Source organism: Dendrobates tinctorius, unplaced genomic scaffold (assembly GCF_039654945.1).
Source record: "Dendrobates tinctorius isolate UK_male_01 unplaced genomic scaffold, ASM3965494v1 ptg000062l, whole genome shotgun sequence".
In the NCBI taxonomy this organism is placed as follows: Eukaryota; Metazoa; Chordata; class Amphibia; order Anura; family Dendrobatidae; genus Dendrobates; species Dendrobates tinctorius.
Genome location: NW_027361730.1, coordinates 22,292,419 through 22,314,393, shown reverse-complemented (window position 1 = coordinate 22,314,393; position 21,975 = coordinate 22,292,419). Strand labels below are relative to the sequence as shown.

The following is a 21,975-nucleotide window of genomic DNA, read 5'->3' as shown; positions in this document are numbered from 1 at the left end:
TAAAATGTACATTTTTTGTGAGACAACCCCTTTAAGTGTTTGGTTTTAAGCACATATTTTTCAGATAGAGTAATACATTAAAATCTAGAATATGAAGTAGAAAAAGAACTGTTAACTTTTATTACTTAACGAAAAAGGGGTGAACAGAACAGCTCAGGGGACATTTTTGTAGTGGGAGGTGAACTGCTCAGTTTCAGAAGATTTTCAGAGAACACTTAGTATAGATGCAATATGAAAGAGAAGTATAGGAACAGGGCAAGGGAGGGAAGAATATAAATATATTTCTCTTGACATTCAGACTAATGTTCAGATAAAACATTATATTACAGGAACATAACATACGAAGAGATTGATCATATTTTCCTCTCTTACTATCAGGGAAATATAAAAGGACAGCTATGAGAGCCAATCTGGGGAGATATCGATGAAACCAGATTTGCCTTGATATTAACCCCTTCCTGACATCCGACGTACTATCCCGTCCACGGTACCCGGGCCCGTATGACCGTGGACGGGATAGTACGTCTACCGCGATCAGCGGCGCCCACGTGGTGAGCGCCGCTGATCGCGGCCGGGTGTCAGCTGATTATCACAGCTGACACCCGGCACTATGTGTCAGGGGCGGTCACGGACCGCCCCCGACACGTTAACCCCTTGCACACCGCGATCAAACATGATCGCGGTGTACCGGGAGTTAAAGGGAAGCATCGGCAGGGAGGGGGCTCCCTCCGTGCTTCCCTGAGCCCCCCACGGCAGCGCAATGTGCAGCGCTGCTGCGGGGGGCTCCTATCCTCCAGGCCCCCGAATCCAAGATGGCGACGGGGGCCTTCGGGGGACCTGAGGAAGCTGGCTTCCTCAGTGCCTGCAAAGCGCAGGCAAGAGGAAGTCTGCTTCAATGCCTGTGACAGATTGCTGATCTGTCACAGTGATCTGTGATGTGACAGATCAGCGATCTGTCACAGGACAGTGATGTCCCACCTGGGACTATGTAATAAAGTAAAAAAAAAATTAAAAAAAAATGTAAAAATAAATTTAAAAAAATCGCCAAATAAATTAGTAAAAAAAAAAAAAAATATTCCCCAATAAATTCATTTTTTGAAAATAATAAAAAAAAAAAACAATAAAAGTACACATAATAGGTATCGCCGCGTCCGTAATGACCCGCCCTATAAAACTGTCCCTTTAGTTAACCCTTTTAGGGAACCCCTTAAAAAATAAAAATAAAAAACGAAGAAAAAAATAATGATTTATTATCATACCGCCAAACAAAAAGTGTAATAACGCACGATCAAAAAGACGCATATAAATATCCATGGTACCGCTGAAAACGTCATCTTGTCCCGCAAAAAACGAGCTGCCACACAGCATCATCAGCGAAAAAATAAAAAAGTTATAGCTCACAGAATAAAGCGATGCAAAAATAATTATTTTTTATATAAAATAGTTTTCATTGCATAAAACCGACAAAAACATAAAAAAACGACCTAAATGAGGTATCGCTGTAACCGTACTGACCCGAAGAATAAAACCGCTTTATCAATTTTACCGCACGCGGAACGGTGTAAACGCCCCCCCCAAAAGAAATTCATTAAACGCTGGTTTTTGTTCATTCTGAGTCCCAAAAATAGGAATAAAAAGCGATCAAAAAATGTCACGTGCCCGAAAATGGTACCAATAAAAACGTCAACTCGTCCCGCAAAAAATAACACCTCACATGACTCAGTGGGTCAAAATACGGAAAAATTATAGCTCTCAAAATGTGGTGATGCAAAAACTATTTTTACAATAAAAAGCGTCTTTTAGCGTGTGACAGCCGCCAAAAATAAAAACCGCCATAAATAGAAAATCAAACCCCCCCGTTATCACCCCCTTAGTTAGGGAAAAATAATAAAACTAAAAAAAAGTATTTATCTCCATTTTCCCGTTAGGGTAAGGCTGTGTGCACACGCTGCGGATTAGGTGCGGATTCATCCGCGCGGATTTTGTAAAATCCGCAGGTGAAACCGCAGGTCAAAAGACCTGCGGTTTTACCTGCAGATTGCTCTGCGGTTTTGTCCTGCGGTTTTTCATGTCCTCAATAGAGGAGATGGCAAACCGCAGGAGAATCCGCAGAAAGAATTGACATGTCAATTCTTTCTGCGGATTGAAAACCGCAGATAATCCGCGCGGAAAATTCCGCACCGTCTGCACTGCGGTTTTTGATTCCCATAGGGAATCATGGTACTGGGGTCCGCAGCAGCCAAAACCGCTGCGGAACCGCAGCAAAATCCGCAGCGTGTGCACACAGCCTTAGGGTTAGGGCTAGGGTTAGGGCTAGGGTTAGGGCTAGGGCTAGGGTTAGGGCTAGGGTTAGGGTTAGGGCTAGGGTTAGGGCTAGGGTTAGGGCTAGGGCTAGGGTTAGGGCTAGGGCTCAGATTAGGGTTAGGGGTGTGTTGGGGTTAGGGTTGGAGTTATAATTGGGGGTTTCCACTGTTTGGGCACATCAGGGGCTCTCCAAATGCAACATGGCGTCTGATCTCAATTCCAGCCAATTCTGAGTTGAAAAAGTCAAATGGTGCTCCTTCTCTTCCAAGCTCTGCCATGCGCCCAAACAGTGTTTTACCCCCACATGTAGGGTATCAGCCTACTCAGGACAAATTGCAAAACAATTTTTGAGGTCCAATTTCTCCTGTTACCCTTAGGAAAATAAAAAATTGGGGGCAAAAATATCATTTTTGTGGAAAAAAATGATTTTTTTATTTTCACGTCCGAGTGTTATAAACTTCTGTGAAGCACTTGGGGGTTCAAAGTGCTCACCACACATCTAGATAAGTTCCGTGGGGGGTCTTGTGTCCAAAATGGGGTCACCTGTGGGGAGTTTCAATAGTTTAGGTACATCAGGGGCTCTCCAAACGCACATGACACCCGCAGACCATTCCATCAAAGTCTGCATTCCAAAACGTCACTGCTTCCCTTCCGAGCCCCGACGTGTGTCCATACAGTAGTTTTCTCCCACATATGGGGTGTCAGCGTACTCAGGCCAAATTGGACAACAACTTTTGGGGTCCAATTTCTCCTGTTACCCTTGGGAAAATGAAAAAATTGCGGACTAATTGATCATGTTTCTGGAAAAAATACGATTTTTTTATTTTCATGCCCTGGCATTATAAACTTCTGTGAAGCCCTTGGGGGTTCAAAGTGCTCACCTCACATCTAGATAAGTTCCTTAGTGGGTCTAGTTTTCAAAATGGGGTCATTTGTGGGGGGTTTCCACTGTTTAGGTACATTAGGGGCTCTCCAAAGGCAACATGACACCTGCAGACCATTCCATCAAAGTCTGCATACCAAAATGTCACTACTTCCCTTCCGAGCCCCGACGTGTGCCCATACAGTAGTTTTCACCCACATATGGGGTATCAGCATACTCAGGACAAATTGGACAACAACTTTTGGGGTCCAATTTCTCCTGGTACCCTTGGGAAAATAAAAAAATGGTGACTAAAAGATCATGTTTGTGGAAAAAATACAAATTATTTATTTTCACGCCCGAGCGTTATAAACTTCTGTGAAGCACTGGGGGGGTCAAAGTGCTCACCACACATCTAGATAAGTTCCTTGGGGGGTCTAGTTTACAAAATGGTGTCATTTGTGGGGGTTTTCCACTGTTTAGGTACATTAGGGGCTCTCCAAAGGCAACATGACACCCGCAGACCATTCCATCAAAGTCTGCATTCCAAAACGTCACTACTTCCCTTCCGAGCCCCGACGTGTGCCCATACAGTAGTTTTCTCCCACATATGGGGTATCAGCATACTCAGGACAAATTGGACAACAACTTTTGGGGTCCAATTTCTCCTGGTACCCTTGGGAAAATAAAAAAATGGTGACTAAAAGATCATGTTTGTGGAAAAAATACGAATTATTTATTTTCACGCCCGGGCATTATAAACTTCTGTGAAGCACTGGGGGGGTCAAAGTGCTCACCACACATCTAGATAAGTTCCTTAGGGGGTCTAGTTTCCAAAATGGTGTCATTTGTGGGGGGTTTCCACTGTTTTGGTACATCAGGAGTTTTCCAAACGCGACATGGTGTCCGATCTCAATTCCAGCCAAAAACGTCAAATGGCGCTGCTTCCCTTCCGAGCTCTGCCATGCGCCCAAATAGTGGTTTACCCCCACATGTGGGGTATCAGCGTACTCAGAACAAATTGCACAATAACTTTTACGGTCCTGTTACCCTTGGAAAAATAAGAATTGAGGGTGAAAAGATCATTTTTGTGGAAAAAATATGATTTTTTAATTGTATGGCTTTATGTTATAAACTTCTGTGAAGCCCATGGGGGTTCAAAGTTCTCACCACACATCTAGATAAGTTCCTTAGGGGGTCTAGTTTCCAAAATGGTGTCATTTGTGGGGGATTTCCACTGTTTTGGTACATCAGGGGTTTTCCAAATGCGACATGGTGTCCGATCGCAATTCCAGCCAAAAACGTCAAATGGCGCTGCTTCCCTTCCGAGCTCTGCCATGCGCCCAAATAGTGGTTTACCCCCACATGTGGGGTATCAGCGTACTCAGGACAAATTGCACAATAACTTTTAGGGTCCTGTTACCCTTGGAAAAATAAGAATTGAGGGTGAAAAGATCATTTTTGTGGAAAAAATATGATTTTTTAATTGTATGGCTGTATGTTATAAACTTCTGTGAAGACCATGGGGGTTCAAAGTTCTCACCACACATCTAGATAAGTTCCTTAGGGGGTCTAGTTTCCAAAATGGTGTCATTTGTGGGGGGTTTCCACTGTTTTGGTACATCAGGGGTTTTCCAAACGCGACATGGTGTCCGATCTCAATTCCAGCCAAAAACGTCAAATGGCATTGCTTCCCTTCCGAGCTCTGCCATGCGCCCAAATAGTGGTTTACCCCCACATGTGGGGTATCAGCATACTCAGGACAAATTGCACAATAACTTTTAGGGTCCTGTTACCCTTGGGAAAATAAAAATTGGGGTGAAAAGATCATTTTTGTGGAAAAAATATGATTTTTTAATTGTACCGCTGTACGTTATAAACTTCTGTAAAGCCCTTGTGGGTTCAAAGTTCTCACCACATATCTAGATAAGTTCCTTGGGGGGTCTAGTTTCCAAAATGGGGTCACTTGTAGGGGGTTTCCACTGTTTAGGTACATCAGGGACTCTCCAAACGTGACATGGCGTCCGATCTGAATTCCAGCCAATTTTGCATTGAAAAAGTCAAACGGCGCTCCTTCCATTCTGAGCTCTGCCATGCGCCGAAACAGTCGTTCCCCCCCACAAATCAGGTATCAGCGTACTCAGGACAAATTGCACAATAACTTTTGCAGTCTAATTTCTCCTGTTACCCTTGGTAAAATAAAAAAAATTGAACCTGAAGTATTTTTTTTGTGAAAAAAAGTTAGATGTTCATTTCTTTTTAAATATTCAAAAAAATTCCTGTGACGCACCTAATGGGTTAATAAACTTCTTGAATGTGGTTTTGAGCACCTTAAGGGGTTCAGTTTTTAGAATGGTGTCACTTTTGGGTATTTTCTATCATATAGACCCCTCAAAGTGGCTTCAAATGTGATGTGGTCCTAAAAATAAAATGGTGTTGTAAAAATGAGAAATCGCTGGTCAACTTTTAACCCTTATAGCTTCCTAACAAAAAAAAATTTTGGTTCCAAAATTGTGCTGATGTAAAGTAAACATGTGGGAAATGTTACTTATCAAGTTTTTTGTGTGCCGTATCTCTGTGATTTAAGGGCATAAAAATTCAAAGTTGGAAAATTGCGAAATTTTCAAAATTTTTGCCAAATTTCCATTTTTTTCACAAATAAACGCAAGTTATTTGAATGAAATTTTACCACTAACATGAAGTACAATATGTCACGAGAAAACAATGTCAGAATCACTGGGATCAATGGAAGCGTTCCAGAGTTATGACCTCATAAAGGTACAGTGGTCAGAATTGTAAAAATTGGCCCGGTCATGAACGTGCAAACCACCCTTGGGGGTGAAGGGGTTAAACTGCTTCTTCGCAGCTTATAATTAGTGAAGAGCAAAAGGTGTTATCCGAGCACGCTCGAGTGCTTACCCAGCATCTTCGGCGTGCTTGAAAAATCTGTTTAAGTCCCTGCAGCTGCATGTCTCGTGGCTGTTAGACAGCCGCAACACATTCAGGGATTGTCTGTTTGTTAGGCAATTCATGCATGTGTTGCAGCTGTCCATCAGCCGTGAAACATGCAGCAGCCGTGGGGACTCGAACATATTATTTGAGCATGCCAAAGTCACTCAGTTAGCATCCGAGCGTGCTCGGATAACACCTTATCCTACAACACCTTAGCCTATAACACCTTATCTGAGCACCTTTGCTCATCACTACTTACAATACATACACATAATACCTTTAGAGCATCGGGATTTGCAAAGTACACATGTTCTCCCCACTTGATTCCTGTCCACAGGTCATAGATTTGAGCTGCGATGTGACTAAGTGGCAGGTAACTGACAATAGACTCTTGTTGGACTTCTGCAGGCTGCATGTCTCCGGCACGGCTGGCGTGAGCGGCTGTCCAAGTGATCTGTGTGAGAATAATGCAACTTTAAATCATTATTTACAATATGATTATTTTGTTTTATAAGGAAATCACATTGTTAACTTTCCGGAGACACATAAATGTAATGTTTCTCAATCAAATTTCAGAAGAAGTATAACCTCTTTCCGCATACTCTTTCTCTATCGCTTTAGACTATATGAGGGATATTTTACTCTAATGCAAATAACCATCTGGTTTTGCTTCATTCCATTGGGCTATTTTGCTACCTTTTTCCCTTTTCTACCCCATGTACTCTAATTTTTTTCTGTAGCTTATATAAATAGCTCATTGCTTCCAGAGAATATGCCTATACATACAGTGCTCAACAGAACCTGAACATCAGTGCACTGAGGCTGTATGACTCCATATTATATAGCCAATGGACACTGCCATAAAGGCATCAACCTCTGGGCTCTGCTGTGCTCATAAGCCCTAAAAGTGCCCATATAGCTCAGATTACTTTAGGCAAACGCTCCCCTGACTCTCCTATACACTTGAAGACGTGGCCGAGTGCTCATGTGTTCGAAATAAAAAGAGAGGAAAAAGCTGCTGGCAGATATCTCTGGCAGCAGCAAATTTCTTGCTGAAACATAAGGATTTTTACATTCCAGCTTCCCATTCCTTCTCTCACCTGACATTAAATGGTAAATCCACTTTGACAATATTGGCCAATTTGACCCACTTTAGTCTTCTTGCCTTCCCATAAACATTCATTAAAAAAAGGTCCTATAACATAAATGACCTTTGTAACATTTGTGATGTGTTACTGCCTGTAATTATTTATGCAATCAGAAGCTAGAGACTACATTTTCTGATTTCCTGATGTTTGCACATTTATCAGCTCTTTCATCCTTGCAAGTCGCACATTCAGCTCGGCCAAACATATTTATTATGTCTGTAAATGAAGGACAGTCAGGCTGTCTGACATTCCATAACACAGACTTAAAGAGATTCACGGTTCATTAAAAATCTGATCAGATGCCTTATATAAATATACATGCAGTGATACATCGCATTTCACATATAAATTGTGTATAAACATTCTCAGGACCTCCCTATAGTGAAGTAGGAATCTGATAGAAAAATGAAGAATTAGGTCACTTCCATGGGATTCTCCAACATTTTGGTAAAATCTCATTGTGAAGTACTGCTCAGTTCTATGTACTATGTGCTATGGATCTCAGGCTGAAAAATCAAACTTTGAGCCACAGCTGGGGGTCTTGTCATCATCTTCCGCATACATTATCATGACTTAGCATCACTCCTTTTGGGTTTCCAGTGGTCCCTGAGGTATAGATTAGGACGCAGCATTGGTTGGGTTTCTGTGATTGTATGATGTCATCCAGGTGCTCATCGCTGATGTCACTTCCCTGTTCCATAAAGTCTTTCCACTAGAATATCATAAAAAAGCGGAATTACTGAGGAGTGGCTTATATGTATGTTATGTATCTTATTTATCCTATATAACTTTTACTATATACTGTACGGTCCCTAGTATTTGGTGTTACACTGTCTATATGACTTATCTTACATGCAGTATAGTGTATTTCCCATTAACCCCTTAAGGACCAGGCAATTTTTTATATTTTTACTTTTTTCCTCCCCTTCTTCCAAGAGTCATGACTTTTTTTTTTATTTCCCCATCTACACAGCTGTTCTGCTTGACAAATGAGTTGTAGTTTTGAGTAACAACATTCATTTTGCCATATAATGTATTAAAAATTGGGTATAAAAAAAAATCTAATTAGGATAACATGGTGAAAAAAGAATTCCGACATTTCTTTTTTTTTACAACATTTATTGAAAGGTAAAAGTGACATAGAAATATTAGTCTCCCAGTCAGTACAATTACGAACCGATGCCAAACTTACATTCTGTGGATATTACTTTGATTTAAATGGTGAAAAAGAGCAGAAATTTGTAAAAAAAAAAAAAAAAAAAAAAAAAAGTTGGTTTCTATTGTCATTTTCCAGGACCTTTAACATTTCTATTTTTCTTTCACTACAGCTGTGTGGGGACTTCTTTTTTTTTTGCCTGGTAAGAGATTAGTTTTAATTAATATAATTTTGGGATACATATGAGATTTTGATCGCTATTTTTAGAGAGGGATGGTAAATAAATAAATTGTAATTCTGGCATTTTGATTTTTTTTTCTTTATAGTGTTTGCTTTACGGATGAGTTAATTTTTATTTTGATAGACCAGACGTTTAAGAATACGGTGATACCAAATATGTTTATTTTTGTATTTTCTTTATTTTTGACGGAGAAAAGCTGGGAGATTTAAATTTTTAGATTTGTTTTATATTTTTTAAAACATTTTATTTTTATTATTTACTCTATTTTTTAGTCCTCTAAGTGGACTTTGACCTGCGATTGTTTGAGTGCTTGTATCATATAATGAAATAAAAGTGTATTTCAGTATATGGGGTGAATCATGGTCTCCTATGATGCTCGGCGTGTGGATGGCCAAGATAGCAGCAACTAGGGGACCTTCAACGAGTTACCATTGTAACCATTGGTGCCCCATGATCGTGGCAGAGATCAGAGATTGACAGTGGCATCTAACTGGTTAACAGTCACAGACAGAGCTTAGTCCCAGCTACTGATATTATAGGCAGAGGCTGGCTAATTAAATCACCACTCCAATGTTTTTTAATTTCAGCGCGGTAGTGGTGCTACTAACATAAGTTCCCTGATCTAGTATTATACTGTGCTTACCAGTTTCTGTCTTCTGCTCTTCCTGGCGCTGCTCCGGTCCCATTCCGACTTCTTGTGACCACAACTTCTGAGTCAACGGAAGTTAGATTTAATGGCCACAAGCCTTCAACGTAAGTCTATGAAGGCCTTGTTCTGGCTCTCATAGACTTACAGGTGCTTATCACAAAATTAGAATATCATCAAAAAGTTAATTTACTACAGTTCTTCAATACAAAAAGTGAAACTCATATATTATATAGAGTCATTACAAACAGAGTGATCTATTTCAAGTGTTTATTTCTGTTAATGTTGATGATTATGGCTTATAGCCAATGAAAACCCTAAAGTCACTCAGTAAATTAGAATAATTAACAAAAAGACACCTGCAAATGCTTCCTAAGCATTTAAAAAGCTCCCATAGTCTATTTCAGTAGGCTCCACAATCATGGGAAAGACTGCTGACTTGACAGATTTCCAGAAGTCAGTCATTGACACACTCTACAAGGAGGGTTAGCCACAAAAGTTCATTGCTAAAGAAGCTGGCTGTCCACAGAGTGCTATATCCAATCATATTAATGGAAAGATGAGTGGAAAGAAAAAGTGTGGTTGAAAAAGGTGCACAAGCAACCGGGATAACCACAGCCTTGAAAGGATTGTTAAAAAATTTTGGGGAGATTGACATGGAGTGGACTGCTGCTGGAGTCATTGCTTCAAGAGCCACCACACACAGACGTATCCAGGACACGAGCTACAAGTGTCGCATTCCTTGTGTCAAGCCACTCATGACCAACCAATACAAAACGCCAGGAGTGTCTTACCTGGGCCAAGGAGAAGAACTGGACTGTTGCTCAGTGGTCCAAGATGTTGTTTTTCAGATGAAAGTGAATTTTGCATTTCATTTGGAAAACAAGGTCCCAGAGTCTGGAGGAAGAATGGAGGGGCACACAATCCAAGCTGCTTGAGGTCTAGTGTGAAGTTTCCACAATCAGTGATGGTTTGGGGAGCCTTGTCATCTGCTGGTGTAGGTCCACTGTGCTTTATCAAGACCAAAGTCAGCACAGCCGTCTACCAGGAAATTTTAGAGCGGTTCATGCTTACCTCTGCTGACAAGCTTTTTGGAGATGGAAATTTCATTCTCCAGCAGGACTTGGCACCTGTTCACACTGCCATATGTACCAATACCTGGTTTAAAAACAACAGTATCATTGTGCGTGATTGGCCAGCAAACGTTCCAGAACTTAACCCCATATAGAATCTATGGGGTATTGTCAAGAGGAAGATGAGAGACACCAGACCCAACAATGCAGACGAGCTGAAGGCTGCTATCAAAGCAATCTGGTCTTCCATAACACCTCAGCAGTGCCTCAGGCTGATCGCCTCCATGCCACGCCACATTGATGCAGTAATTGATGCAAAAGGAGCTCCAACCAATTTTTGAGTGCATTTACTGAACATACATTTCAATAGGCCAACATTTTGGATTTTAAAATCATTTTTCAAGTATTCTAATTTACTGAGATAATGACTTTTGGGTTTTCGTTGGCTGTTAGCCATAATCATCAACAATAACAGAAATAAAGATTTGAAATAGATCACTCTGTAATAACTCTATATGAGTTTCACTTTTTGTATTGAAAAACTAAAATAAATTAACTTTTTGATGATATTCTAATTTTGTGAGAAGCACCTGTTGTGTGACCTCTGGCTCAACCCAGCAAACACTGAAGCAATTTTTCAGGTCACAACCTGCAGAAGACCGACCGGAGTGGCTGGAGTTGAAGATGGAGGCTGGTAAGTATACTAAGGGCAAGGAACTTCGATTAATGACACATTAATGATGGAGTGGTTCTTTAATATGGATTGTGTATTTCATGTGTGGAGCAGGCTCAGATCCTAAGCTTGCTCCACACACTCTGACCTACTCCATTACAGATATATCCATCACGGTGCGTTAAGGGATTAATACAATCTTGTATATCTTATAAGTACTATACTGTAATTTAAATAAGTCAATATCGACGTATTCACAGGCTGGTGATAATTGACCAAAACGTGTGTTCATGTGTGTGATAACTATTAAGCCAGCTTAAAAAGTCATCATTGCATAATATTCTACACAAATATTGTATTAAAGTGCCCATACAATGTTAGTCATCCTCTAACCAGGGCAGTAAATGGCCTCTGATTGGCTTGCATATAGATTTGTAAGACGAATGCTCTTTTATAATGGCTGATCCAGGCCGTTAAACAGCCAGCGATCAGCTACAGACAAAGGGGTACAATGTGATGATTCAGGGATCTCTTTGTACTGTGGCTATGCAGTGTACATCATAGAACAGCTTATGAGGTCTCTCTTTTACCTCCTGAAGTAAAGTGTGAGTACAGCTATAGACATAATAAATGCTGATCTTGTTTACTGCCAACCGAAGGTCTGAACTTGATGTCCTAGGTGTGACCTGCATTTATGACATACCGTGTATAGATCTGAACGCTTGACTTGTAAACTGCCTTTATATTGCACAACAGCTTTAAGATGCGGCAACTTTTCCCATATCTGTGAATAAATTAATTTCTGTTTTTAATAAGGTTTTATCAACTGATTAAAACAAAAGTCAAGACATTCCAATACTCCTATGAATATGACCAGCCACACAATAGAGTGAAATATTTGACCCAACCACTTACAGACAGGCATACACATATATATATATGAAATTTGTACATTAAGGGTACATTCCCACAAAGCATCATGCATGTGTCATTGTGAAAACAGTACAGTTAAGAAGGACCTTTAAATCTGTGGCAGCAGCATAAAGTAACTGCTGATCTCCAATCCACAGGCTACTTCCCCACGATGAGTTTTTGGTAAGTTTGTGACGCTGTGTATTTTTGTTAAGTCAAAAACCCAGCAAACTGGATGGCGTATATGGAAATCTCAGGCCCACTGTTATTTTTTTTTCACTCAGCGTAAACTGACCTTCGGTGCGTTCTTCAAATCTGAAGCACGTCAATTTCTCTTGGGGGTACACTGAGTTTTATGTGCAAATTTTCACCATAGACTTTCATTAGATGCAGAAAATACGCTGTGGAAACGCATCAATAACCTAATCCGCACCTAAGCATGTCAATAAGGTTTTATCAAAGCCAAATACCAGGAGGTATCAAAAACAAAGCAGCTTTATGCAAAGAATGACACACCACCAAAAAGAGAAAAGAAAAACGCAGAGTAAAAAATGCGACAAAAGCGCGATCACAAAAAGGCAATGAAAAACCGCAAGCAACGTAATCTACATGAAAGGTTCATAAATGGTGCAGAGATTCTTCAGCATGAAAAACTCACCAAAATCTCATCGTGTGAAGCCTCTATAAGGCCGGGGTCCCACTAGAGAGAAATACGGACGAGTGAGAGGCATAAAAACAACACATTGCACACGGACCAATGATTCTCTATGGGGTAGCTCCCATCAGCCGTATATTTCTCGCGCGTATTTTACGGTTCGTGCCAATCGCGGCATGCTGCGATTGTCAGCGTACTACGCCCGTAGTACGCCTATGCAAGTCTATGGGTGCGCAAAAGCAACGCATTACACACGGACCACACGTGTGACTTGCGAGAAATACGCACCCGGTGTCCGTTAGAAAAGCCGGCAATTCAGCAATGCGCGATACAGTAAAATCACATTGACCGGTTTAATAAAGAAACGAAAGAATAGATATATACACATAGAATACACATATATATATATATATATATACACACACACACATGTCATTGAGACACATATATATATATATATATATATATATATATATACATACAGTATATATTTATATTTCTTAGAGTTCTACATAGCAGAATAGCTGCAAAATTAATTGCCGGCTTCTGTAAAATCATTCCCCAACCCGACTTGAAATGACACATGGTTTACATACAGTAAACCATTTCATTTCATGTTTTTATATGTCTTTCACTAGTAATTAGATGAAGGTATGTGTGTTAAAATTGGGAGGTGTAGGTGTTAATTTAAGGGGTTAATTCGTTGTTAAAAATTGCGTAGGTTCCCGCGGCAAAATCGCAACCAGAGAGGTAAAGCAGTTGAGTGAGGGCAGATTTGAATAGCCTTGAGAGGGACCATTGTTTTTGCCCCCCCCAGGCTACAAAAATCTGCCCCCAGACACCCCAGAAAAGGCGCATCTATAAGATGTGCCTTTTCTGGCACCTATCCTCTATTCCCATTGCCCTGTAGCGGTGGCTAATGGGTTAATATTAATAGGTTAATGTCATCTTGCAATTGGAAGGTGACATTAAGACGATTAATAATGGAGAGATGTCAATTACATAATTATTAACCCTAGACTATTAAACAGTTAAAAAACACACACAGACATTAATTAAAAATGATTTTAATGGGGGCGTGGCCTGCTTGCTAATGGCACCGGTCACTTAGCTGCTGAGCTCCAGCCACTTCGACTCCTAATCGGCTCATTGCGGCTCGCCAGCGGCACCAATCTCTCTGCACACGGGGGGGGGAGTGCTGCGGAGGTATCCAGGATCGTAGCATGCCAAGGGGAAAATCCCAGAAGAAGCCGTCCCCGGCGAAAGTTACAGACTTCTTCTCCAGCACGGGGCGAGGGAAAATGGCGGCAGCATCCTCCTCCACAGCTTCCTCACGCTCATCCAGGAGGGGATCCACAGCAGGCCCAGACTTGGACACAGACGCTGCAGATATACCGCTTACCAAAGGTACAATGCAGAAACTGCTCAGTGCCCTCCGCTCATCACTGCAGCAGGATTGGAAAGATATGGTGGCTGAGCTGAGGAGAGATATCACTGCCATAGGCAGCCGTACAGCACATATTGAATCTAAAATGGGGGAGCTGACAAAGTCACACAATAGCCTCATTGATGCCAATGCAGCACTGGAGGAACAAGTGCAAAAGCTCCATACCAAGGTCTTGGATTTAGAGGACAGGTCCCGCCAAAATAATATAAGAATCAGAGGAATTCCAGAGGCCATACCAGACAAGGGGCTGCAGAGTTTTCTGGGCTCCTTGCTGCAGGAGCTGCTCCCAGACCTGACTGCAACTGATTTCCTGGTGGACAGAATACACAGAGTCCCTAAGCCTAAATCCCTCAGTGCTGATGTCCCTCGGGACACTTTAGCTCGCCTGCACTTTTACAAGACCAAAGAAGCCCTGCTGCAAGCCCTGAGAAAGAGACCCCCTCTGTCTGAGCAATTCCGGCACCTGTCCATTTTCCCAGATCTGTCTGCAGGAACCCTGGCAAAAAGGAGGGAATTTGCTCCTTATACCAAAGTTCTCAGGGATGAAGCTATATCCTATAGATGGGGTTTCCCTGTAAAGATCCTGCTTTTCCGAGCAGGAAATACCCACGCCTGCCATTCCCCACAGCAGTTGGCAAAGCTCCTATCCTCATGGAACTTGGCAAATCTCCCGGCCAGATCTCCAAGAGCTACAGGATCATCCCAACAGGATAAAGTGAATGAAGATTGGTCCGTCGTGTGCGTTATGTGATATGTTTGAGTCGCGGCTGAGACTTAGTTGCTACTTTTAAGGTCCGCTGGTTCTGTTCAACCAGGACCCTGAACCCCCATGGCGGTAAATTTCCACCATACCGCAGGCCCCTTTTTTGGGCTTTTTTCTTTGTGGACTGATGCTCCCTACATCAGTAATGTTAGTGATGTCAATATTGTTAGTGTTATCTCTTTCCTGCCTAACCTTCCTTTTCCCCCTGCAGCTCTAGGCAAGAGACTTTTTTTTCATGTACAATGGTACTGAACTGTATGTCTATAAATGTTGGGGGTCTGGACTCGCCAGCCAAGAGATCCATGTTTTGGCGGGAAGCGGTTAAATCCAAATGTGATGTAATATGTGGTCAGGAGTCTCATCTCCTCCAAGGGGACTCGCACAGGTTAAATAATGCTAAATTTCCTTTCATACTGCTGGCTTGTGGAAAAAAAAAAAGGCTGGAGTATTCATTTGTGTAAAAAATACTGTTGCGTTCACACTACATTCACAACATTTAGACCCTGACGGTAGATACACCACTATTAATTGCTCCATAAATGGATCTAAGTATACTATCGCAACCGTTTACGCCCCCAACTCTGGTCAGATCAGCTTTTTGCGGAGGTTTCTTTCCAAGCTTTCATCCGTTAAAGATGGTAAGCAAATAATCTGCGGGGATTTTAACATGGTAATGTCCAGAACTCTGGATTGCTCCAATACTGCTGTAAAGAGGAAGGAGATGAGCACAATAATTTCAGAAAGGCATCTCCATGATATATGGAGATACCAACATGCAAATGAGAGGGACTACACATGCTTCTCGTCTCGGTTCACCTCTTACTGCAGATTGGACTACTTTCTGGTTGATAGCTCACTTATTATGGATTGCTCAGATTCAAAAATTGGACTTATAGCTTGGTCGGACCATGCCCCCATATACCTGACAGTTCAGGAGCAAAACCGCGCACCTGTTTTTGCCCGGTGGCGCATGAATGACTCCCTCCTAGCCTGTAGCCAAATCTCTGAGGAGTTGCAGGCCGACCTCGCAGAGTTTTTTAACTTTAATGATAACAAGGAGGTGACAGAGGAAACGCTTTGGTCTGCACACAAGGCCTATATTAGGGGGTCATTCATCAAAATTGCCACTAGGGAGAAAAGGAGGCGTCAGGCAACTTACAAAGCTCTACTGTCCCACATAGTACTTTTGGAAGCCCACAATAAATCTGCCCCAAACTTGTCGACATCTGACGAACTCAGGAAACTAAGAACACAGCTCCACCAGGTGTTGATGGCAGACTATGAGAAAAACTTAAGATCCCTCAAACAGCGGTACTATGTGATGGGTGACAGGGCGGGTGCCTTACTAGCCAGGAGGGTTAAAAAACGAGAAATGCAAAATAAAATTGAATACCTCGTGACGGGTTCTAATGCCACAATACGCAACCCAACGGAAATAGCCAACGGATTCGCTGACTTTTACCAGTCTCTCTACAACCTTAAAAATGACTCCACTGCCCCAAAGCCTACCCAAACGGCAATTAATTCCTTCTTAAACAATATTAATCTTCCTCGGTTATCTGCAGTACAGCTGGAGCAACTAAATTCCCCTTTTTCTCTGGAAGAGGTTCGCCAGGCGGTGACCACAGCCAAAAGAAATTCAGCTCCAGGCCCAGACGGCCTCACTAACTCCTATTATAGGCAATTCACTGAAACCCTGTCTCCTTTCCTCCTGAGACTTTTCTCCTCTTGGCGAGCCACAGCAGATATTTCACCAAATAATCTAGAGGCCATTATAACTACCCTGCCAAAACCAGGAAAACCCCCTATTTCACCAGGAAACTTCAGGCCAATATCCCTCCTAAACTGCGACTTAAAATTGAACGCCAAAATAATCTCAGCTAGAATACATAAAGTTCTTCCATCACTGATTTCCCCGGATCAAAAGGGGTTTGTGGCGGGGAGGCAGGCGAAAGATGGGACGAGACGTATACTGGATCTGATTGCGGTGGCTGAGGGGAGGAAAATCCCCAGTGTATTCCTGTCCCTGGACGCAGAGAAGGCGTTCGACAGGGTGCACTGGGGATATCTGAAATCTGTTCTGGCCAAGTTTGGTTTCAAAGGCCCCATACTTAATGCCATAATGGCGCTGTACTCTAACCCTAACGCCAAAGTTCTGGCATCCGGATTTATATCTCGGAGTTTTGAATTAACCAATGGGACACGCCAGGGGTGTCCGCTCTCCCCTATCATCTACGCCCTTGCTATAGAGCCTCTGGTGCAGACTATCCGTGAATGCCCTCGGATCTCGGGGATTCGAGTGGGGAGTATAAATCATGTGGTCAGTCTATATGCAGATGACGTGATTTTATCTTGCACTAATGTAGAGGTGTCCCTACAACACGTAATGGAGATCCTGTCCTCCTTCGCTCAAGTCTCGTATTACAAGCTTAATATTACCAAGTCCTTAATTTTTCCGCTCTTCTTGCCAGCCTCTACCAGAACCACTCTTTCTCATCTTTACCCTTTCAAATGGGAAGACGAGGGAATCCCCTACCTGGGTATTATACTGGCCCCGCTACACTCCGTGATCCGGAAAAATCTGCTGACCCTGCACACCTCATTGGATAAAGAACTTACTCGCCTTTCTCTTCTCCCGCTCTCTTGGGTGGCGAGAATGCAGACTTTTAAAATGATCTGTCTCCCAAAAATTATCTACTTACTAATTGCCCCTAACAATTCCGCAACGGTATCTCACCAAAATTCATTCGCTAATGAGTAAATTTATATGGGCTGGGAAAAAATCTAGAATAGCCCTGAGATGTATGCATGCCCCGTTCAGTGGTGGAGGAATGGGTATTCCTAATATTCTAACATATCACAGAGCTGCTATCCTGGAACCGGCTCGAGATTGGTGGAAGAATGATTCAGACTTGAGATGGTTACAGATTGAGTACACCTGGGCACAGGCCCACTCCCCTAAACAATTCATAGACTCCCTGCTCCTAACCCCTTCGCCTCCCGGCGATCTTCTACCCACCACAGCAGCTCTAAAAAAAGCTTGGTCCTTATGGAGCAAGCCAGTGTCACAGGCTCTAGGTCCCAGCCTTCCCCTTAGATCGCTGGAAGCCTTCATTCCGAATTTGAATCTTGCCGCCTGGACACGTGGAGGTCCAATTACCCTAGCAGATCTCTATAGAGAAGGCGTCCTACTCCCGTACTCAGAAATGTGTGTTAAATTTAACCTCCCCCGACACAGTTTATTCCAGTTTTTTCAAATACGTCACTTCCTTCAGTCCGCTCCTCACCTACCGGTTCCCACAACAGCCGACCACGCCGCAATTAAAAAATTCTTTCAAAATAGCAAAATCAAAGGCCTTTCATACATCCATAACCTGCTAAACTCCCCGGAACCGGACAAACAATTGCCGTATATGCTCAAATGGGAAAAAGATCTAGCCTCTCAGCTTCAGTCGCAAGAATGGTTCGCAGCCTCAAAATGGATCCACAAATTCTCTTCATGTCTCAATCACATAGAGCAATTAAAAAAGGTTCATCTGCGGTGGTACAACTCCCCTACTAAACTGGCTTCTTTTTCCCCACATATGTCACCTTTGTGCTGGAGGGGATGCAACCACAGGGGCACCTTGTGTCATATGTGGTGGTTTTGCCCTAAGTTATCTAACTTCTGGCAGGAGGTGTTCAATCTAATCCATGAGGTTACTAGTCTCCGTCTTTCCCCAAACCCAACCTTAGCGGTGCTACACATTGGCCTAGATGGGATCCCGGATCTTTTAAAAAATATCATTTCTCACATTCTCATAGCCGGCAGGTACTGTGTGGCATACAAGTGGAGGTCGGTGAGCCCCCCTACAAAAACAGAACTAATTGAGAGGACCAACCTACACTGGCTATACGAAACCAACTTGACCCCCAATCTAGAGAAGAGAACGGTGAGACTTAAACAATGGCATCCGTGGGCCACTTCCCTTTATGCAACGGCCCTCCCCCAGATACAGACACCTACACCATAAATAAATTGATTGTGCCTAAGAATGCCATGCATGTAGAGCTGCTTCCCCCCCCTCCCCCCCCCCTCTCCCCGCTTCTATGTTCAAGTTGTTGTTGGAAGGGGTATTTAATGTCCCAGATTGATATTCTAATAATGGCTCGAGGTTATTCCACCTCTTGCTACTCATTGCTCCTGTTCTTGATGTTTTTGTATGAGAAGTTTGTATTTTTTCTGAAAACTCAATAAAAACCTTTATGATAAAAAAAATTATTTTAATGAAATAAAGACACCTAGTTTTTGACAAGATTTATTGCTCTGGTAATCCAAAAATAAACCATCGACCTGTAACAAAACTAAAAAAAAAGCAACCATATCCTTACCTCGCCGCTGCTCAGTCAGGTTCCCCTCTGCAATCCATCAGAAAGGGTTAAGTGGTTTACACAGGGACCGGTGCTAATGCTACCAGCCCCATGTAAACCACTGCCAGAATGAATTATTTCATCTCTGTGCAGCCTCCCTGGCTGCCCTGAGATGAACTAATTGTCATGGGAAAGTTTCGGCGTTTTTTCCCAGGCTCATTAGTTCACCTCAGGTCAGCCAGGAAACTCCCCGCAGCCTCAGTGACGTCAGCGGGATTCCCCGGCTGACCTGAGGTGAACTGATGAGTGTGGAAAAAAAATCAGAAACTTTCCCATGCTAATTAGTTCATCTCCAGGCAGCCAGTGAGGCTGCGCAGAGCTGAACTAATTCATTCTGCAGTAGTTTTCAGTGGGGCTGGTCGGATTAGCACCGATCCTCGTTGTAAACTATTTAACCCCTTGTGGATTACAGCGTGGGACATGACTGAGCAGTTGAGAGGTAAGGATATTGCTGCTTTTTTATGTTTTGTTTTTGCAGGTCATGGTTTTATTTTGGAATAGCATAGTAATAAAAATTGGTCAAAAACTTGATGTCTTTATTTCATTAAAAGACTTTTTAATTAATGTCTGTTTGTGTTTTTAACCCTTTCATAGTCTAGGGTTAATAATGGATCTGTGTCTTATTGACACCTCTCCATTATTAATCGGCTTAATGTCACCTTCCAATCGAATGGTGACACTAACCCTTTGTTATTAACCCATTCGCCACCGCTACAGGGCAATGGGAATAGAGAGGATAAGTGCCAGAAAAGGCGCATCTTATAGATGCGCCTTTTCTTGGGTGTCTGGGGGAAAATTTTTGTAGCCAGGGGGGCAAAAACAATGGTCTCTCTCAAGGCTATTAAAATCTGCCCTCACTCACCTGCTTTACCTCTCTGGTTGCGATTTTGCCGCGGGAGCCCACGCAGGGGCCAATGCTGACAGGAAGAGGGAGATGAGGGCGCACACACACCAACACTGTGGCCCTGATTCATCAGAGCCATTTTGCCACAATTCTGGTGTAAATGCTTTGAAAAGTCGCAAACTTTTGGCACAACTCAGAGATACGCAAAGATTCTGCGACTTTTGCTATTTTCACTCCAGTTTCTCCCAGCTCCGCCAAAATTATAATAGCCACAGTAGAGGCAGTCATAATTTATTGGTGATTTTTTTGGAGAACAATAAAGCGTCCAGGTGTTGGTCCAGGACCAAATACCAATGTAAAACTAAAATTTATCGTGTGACTGAACCAGAGCCCGCACTTGTCTGACAGGGTATATCAGGCGGCTCCTCCATCATGGAGGCGCTTGATTACCGTGTGCATATTGTACGCTACTCTGGCCCATCCTGACTACCCTTTCCTGACTACCCACTCCTGACTACCCGCTCCGTCCTGACTACCTGCCCCGTCCTGACTACCTGCCCCGTCCTGACTACCTGCTCCGCTCCTGACTACCTGTCCCGTCCGGTCTACCCGCCCGGTTCTGACCTCAGTCCCTTTCCATTTCCTGAGTCCGCCCAGGTCACCCGTCTCCCGTGGCCTCGTCTTCCCAGCCCCGGTCGGGCTCTCTCACTCCCTCTTGAGCCACCCTCTTGGTACCTGCTGTCACGGTATTTGACTCCCTCGGGTCTGCCCCTAGCGATCAATGTATAGGGGTTCGCACCACCTGGTCCGCTCACACCTGGGAGCTTCAGTGCCGCGACCCAGAGGGTTCACTCTTGCAGCACGTCATTCCCTAGGCGTCACAGAAATGAACACATACCCCATATAAACAGGTGTATATTATATTCCCTGTACTTTATAAGTGGGGAATGAATATGAAATATATGTAGATAATAGGAGAATGTTACATGTTCATTCCTCACCTATAAATCTCAGGGAATATAATATACACCTGTTTATATGGGATATGTGTTCATTCCTCTATTATCTACATATATTACATGTTCATTCCCCACCTATAAAGCACATATAATATAACTAGATTATGGCCCGATGCTATCGCATCGGGAGGATGCGATAGCATCACACCTCTTGCCATGTTAACCCTCAACACACACACTCCTCAACACACACTCCTCTCACCTTTCACCATCTCCACTCACTCTTTCACTCCACATACGACCCCTTCTCTCACTCCGTCTCTCATACTCACGCCGTCATCGCCGCTGCTCCACGATCCCCGACATCTTCTTCCGCCGGCGCCATCCTGGATCCAGACGTTGTCCACGCCGGCGACATGTTCTTGCGGCGACGCCATCTTGAGTATCGTGAAATCCCGCGATAGTCAAGATGGCGTCGCCGGAAGAACATGTCGCCGGCGTGAACGACGTCGGGATCCAAAATGGCGTCGACGAAATCTCGCGAGTTTTCGCCGACGCCATTTTGGATTCCGACGTCGTCCTCGCCGGCGACATGTTCTTGCGGCGACGCCATCTTGACTATCGCGGGATTTCGCCGATCCAAAATGGCGTCGCCGCAAGAACATGTCGCCGGCGTGGAGGACGTCTGGATCCAGGATGGCGCCGGCGGAAGATGATGTCGGGGATCGTGGCTCAGCGGCGATGACGGCGTGAGTATGAGAGACGGAGTGAGAGAAAGGGTTGTATGTAGAGTGAAAGAGTGAGTGGACGTGAGTGGAGATGGTGAAAGGTGAGTGGAGTGTGTGTGTTGAGGGTTAACATGGAAAGAGGTGTGCGGTGACGTCACCGGTTACAACTGGACGGAAGTTGTTACAACCGGAAGTTGCTTAG

General features: G+C 43.2%; 1 protein-coding gene across 2 annotated transcripts in view; it reads right to left on the bottom strand.

Moving 5' to 3' along the window:
- The window catches only part of ACSBG1 (acyl-CoA synthetase bubblegum family member 1), a 123,630-nt gene that overhangs the window by 33,893 nt on the left and 67,762 nt on the right, over window positions 1–21,975 (bottom strand). The window contains exons 6-9 of one of the 2 annotated variants that reach the window (XM_073579370.1): window positions 12,626–12,667; window positions 11,759–11,839; window positions 7,829–7,978; window positions 6,396–6,572 (exon numbers count right to left, since the gene is read on the bottom strand). In XM_073579370.1, coding sequence (XP_073435471.1) covers window positions 6,396–6,572; window positions 7,829–7,978; window positions 11,759–11,839; window positions 12,626–12,667 — 450 coding nt within the window. The remainder of the gene's footprint in view (window positions 1–6,395; window positions 6,573–7,828; window positions 7,979–11,758; window positions 11,840–12,625; window positions 12,668–21,975) is intronic. The other variant, XM_073579371.1, reaches the window with a different exon arrangement.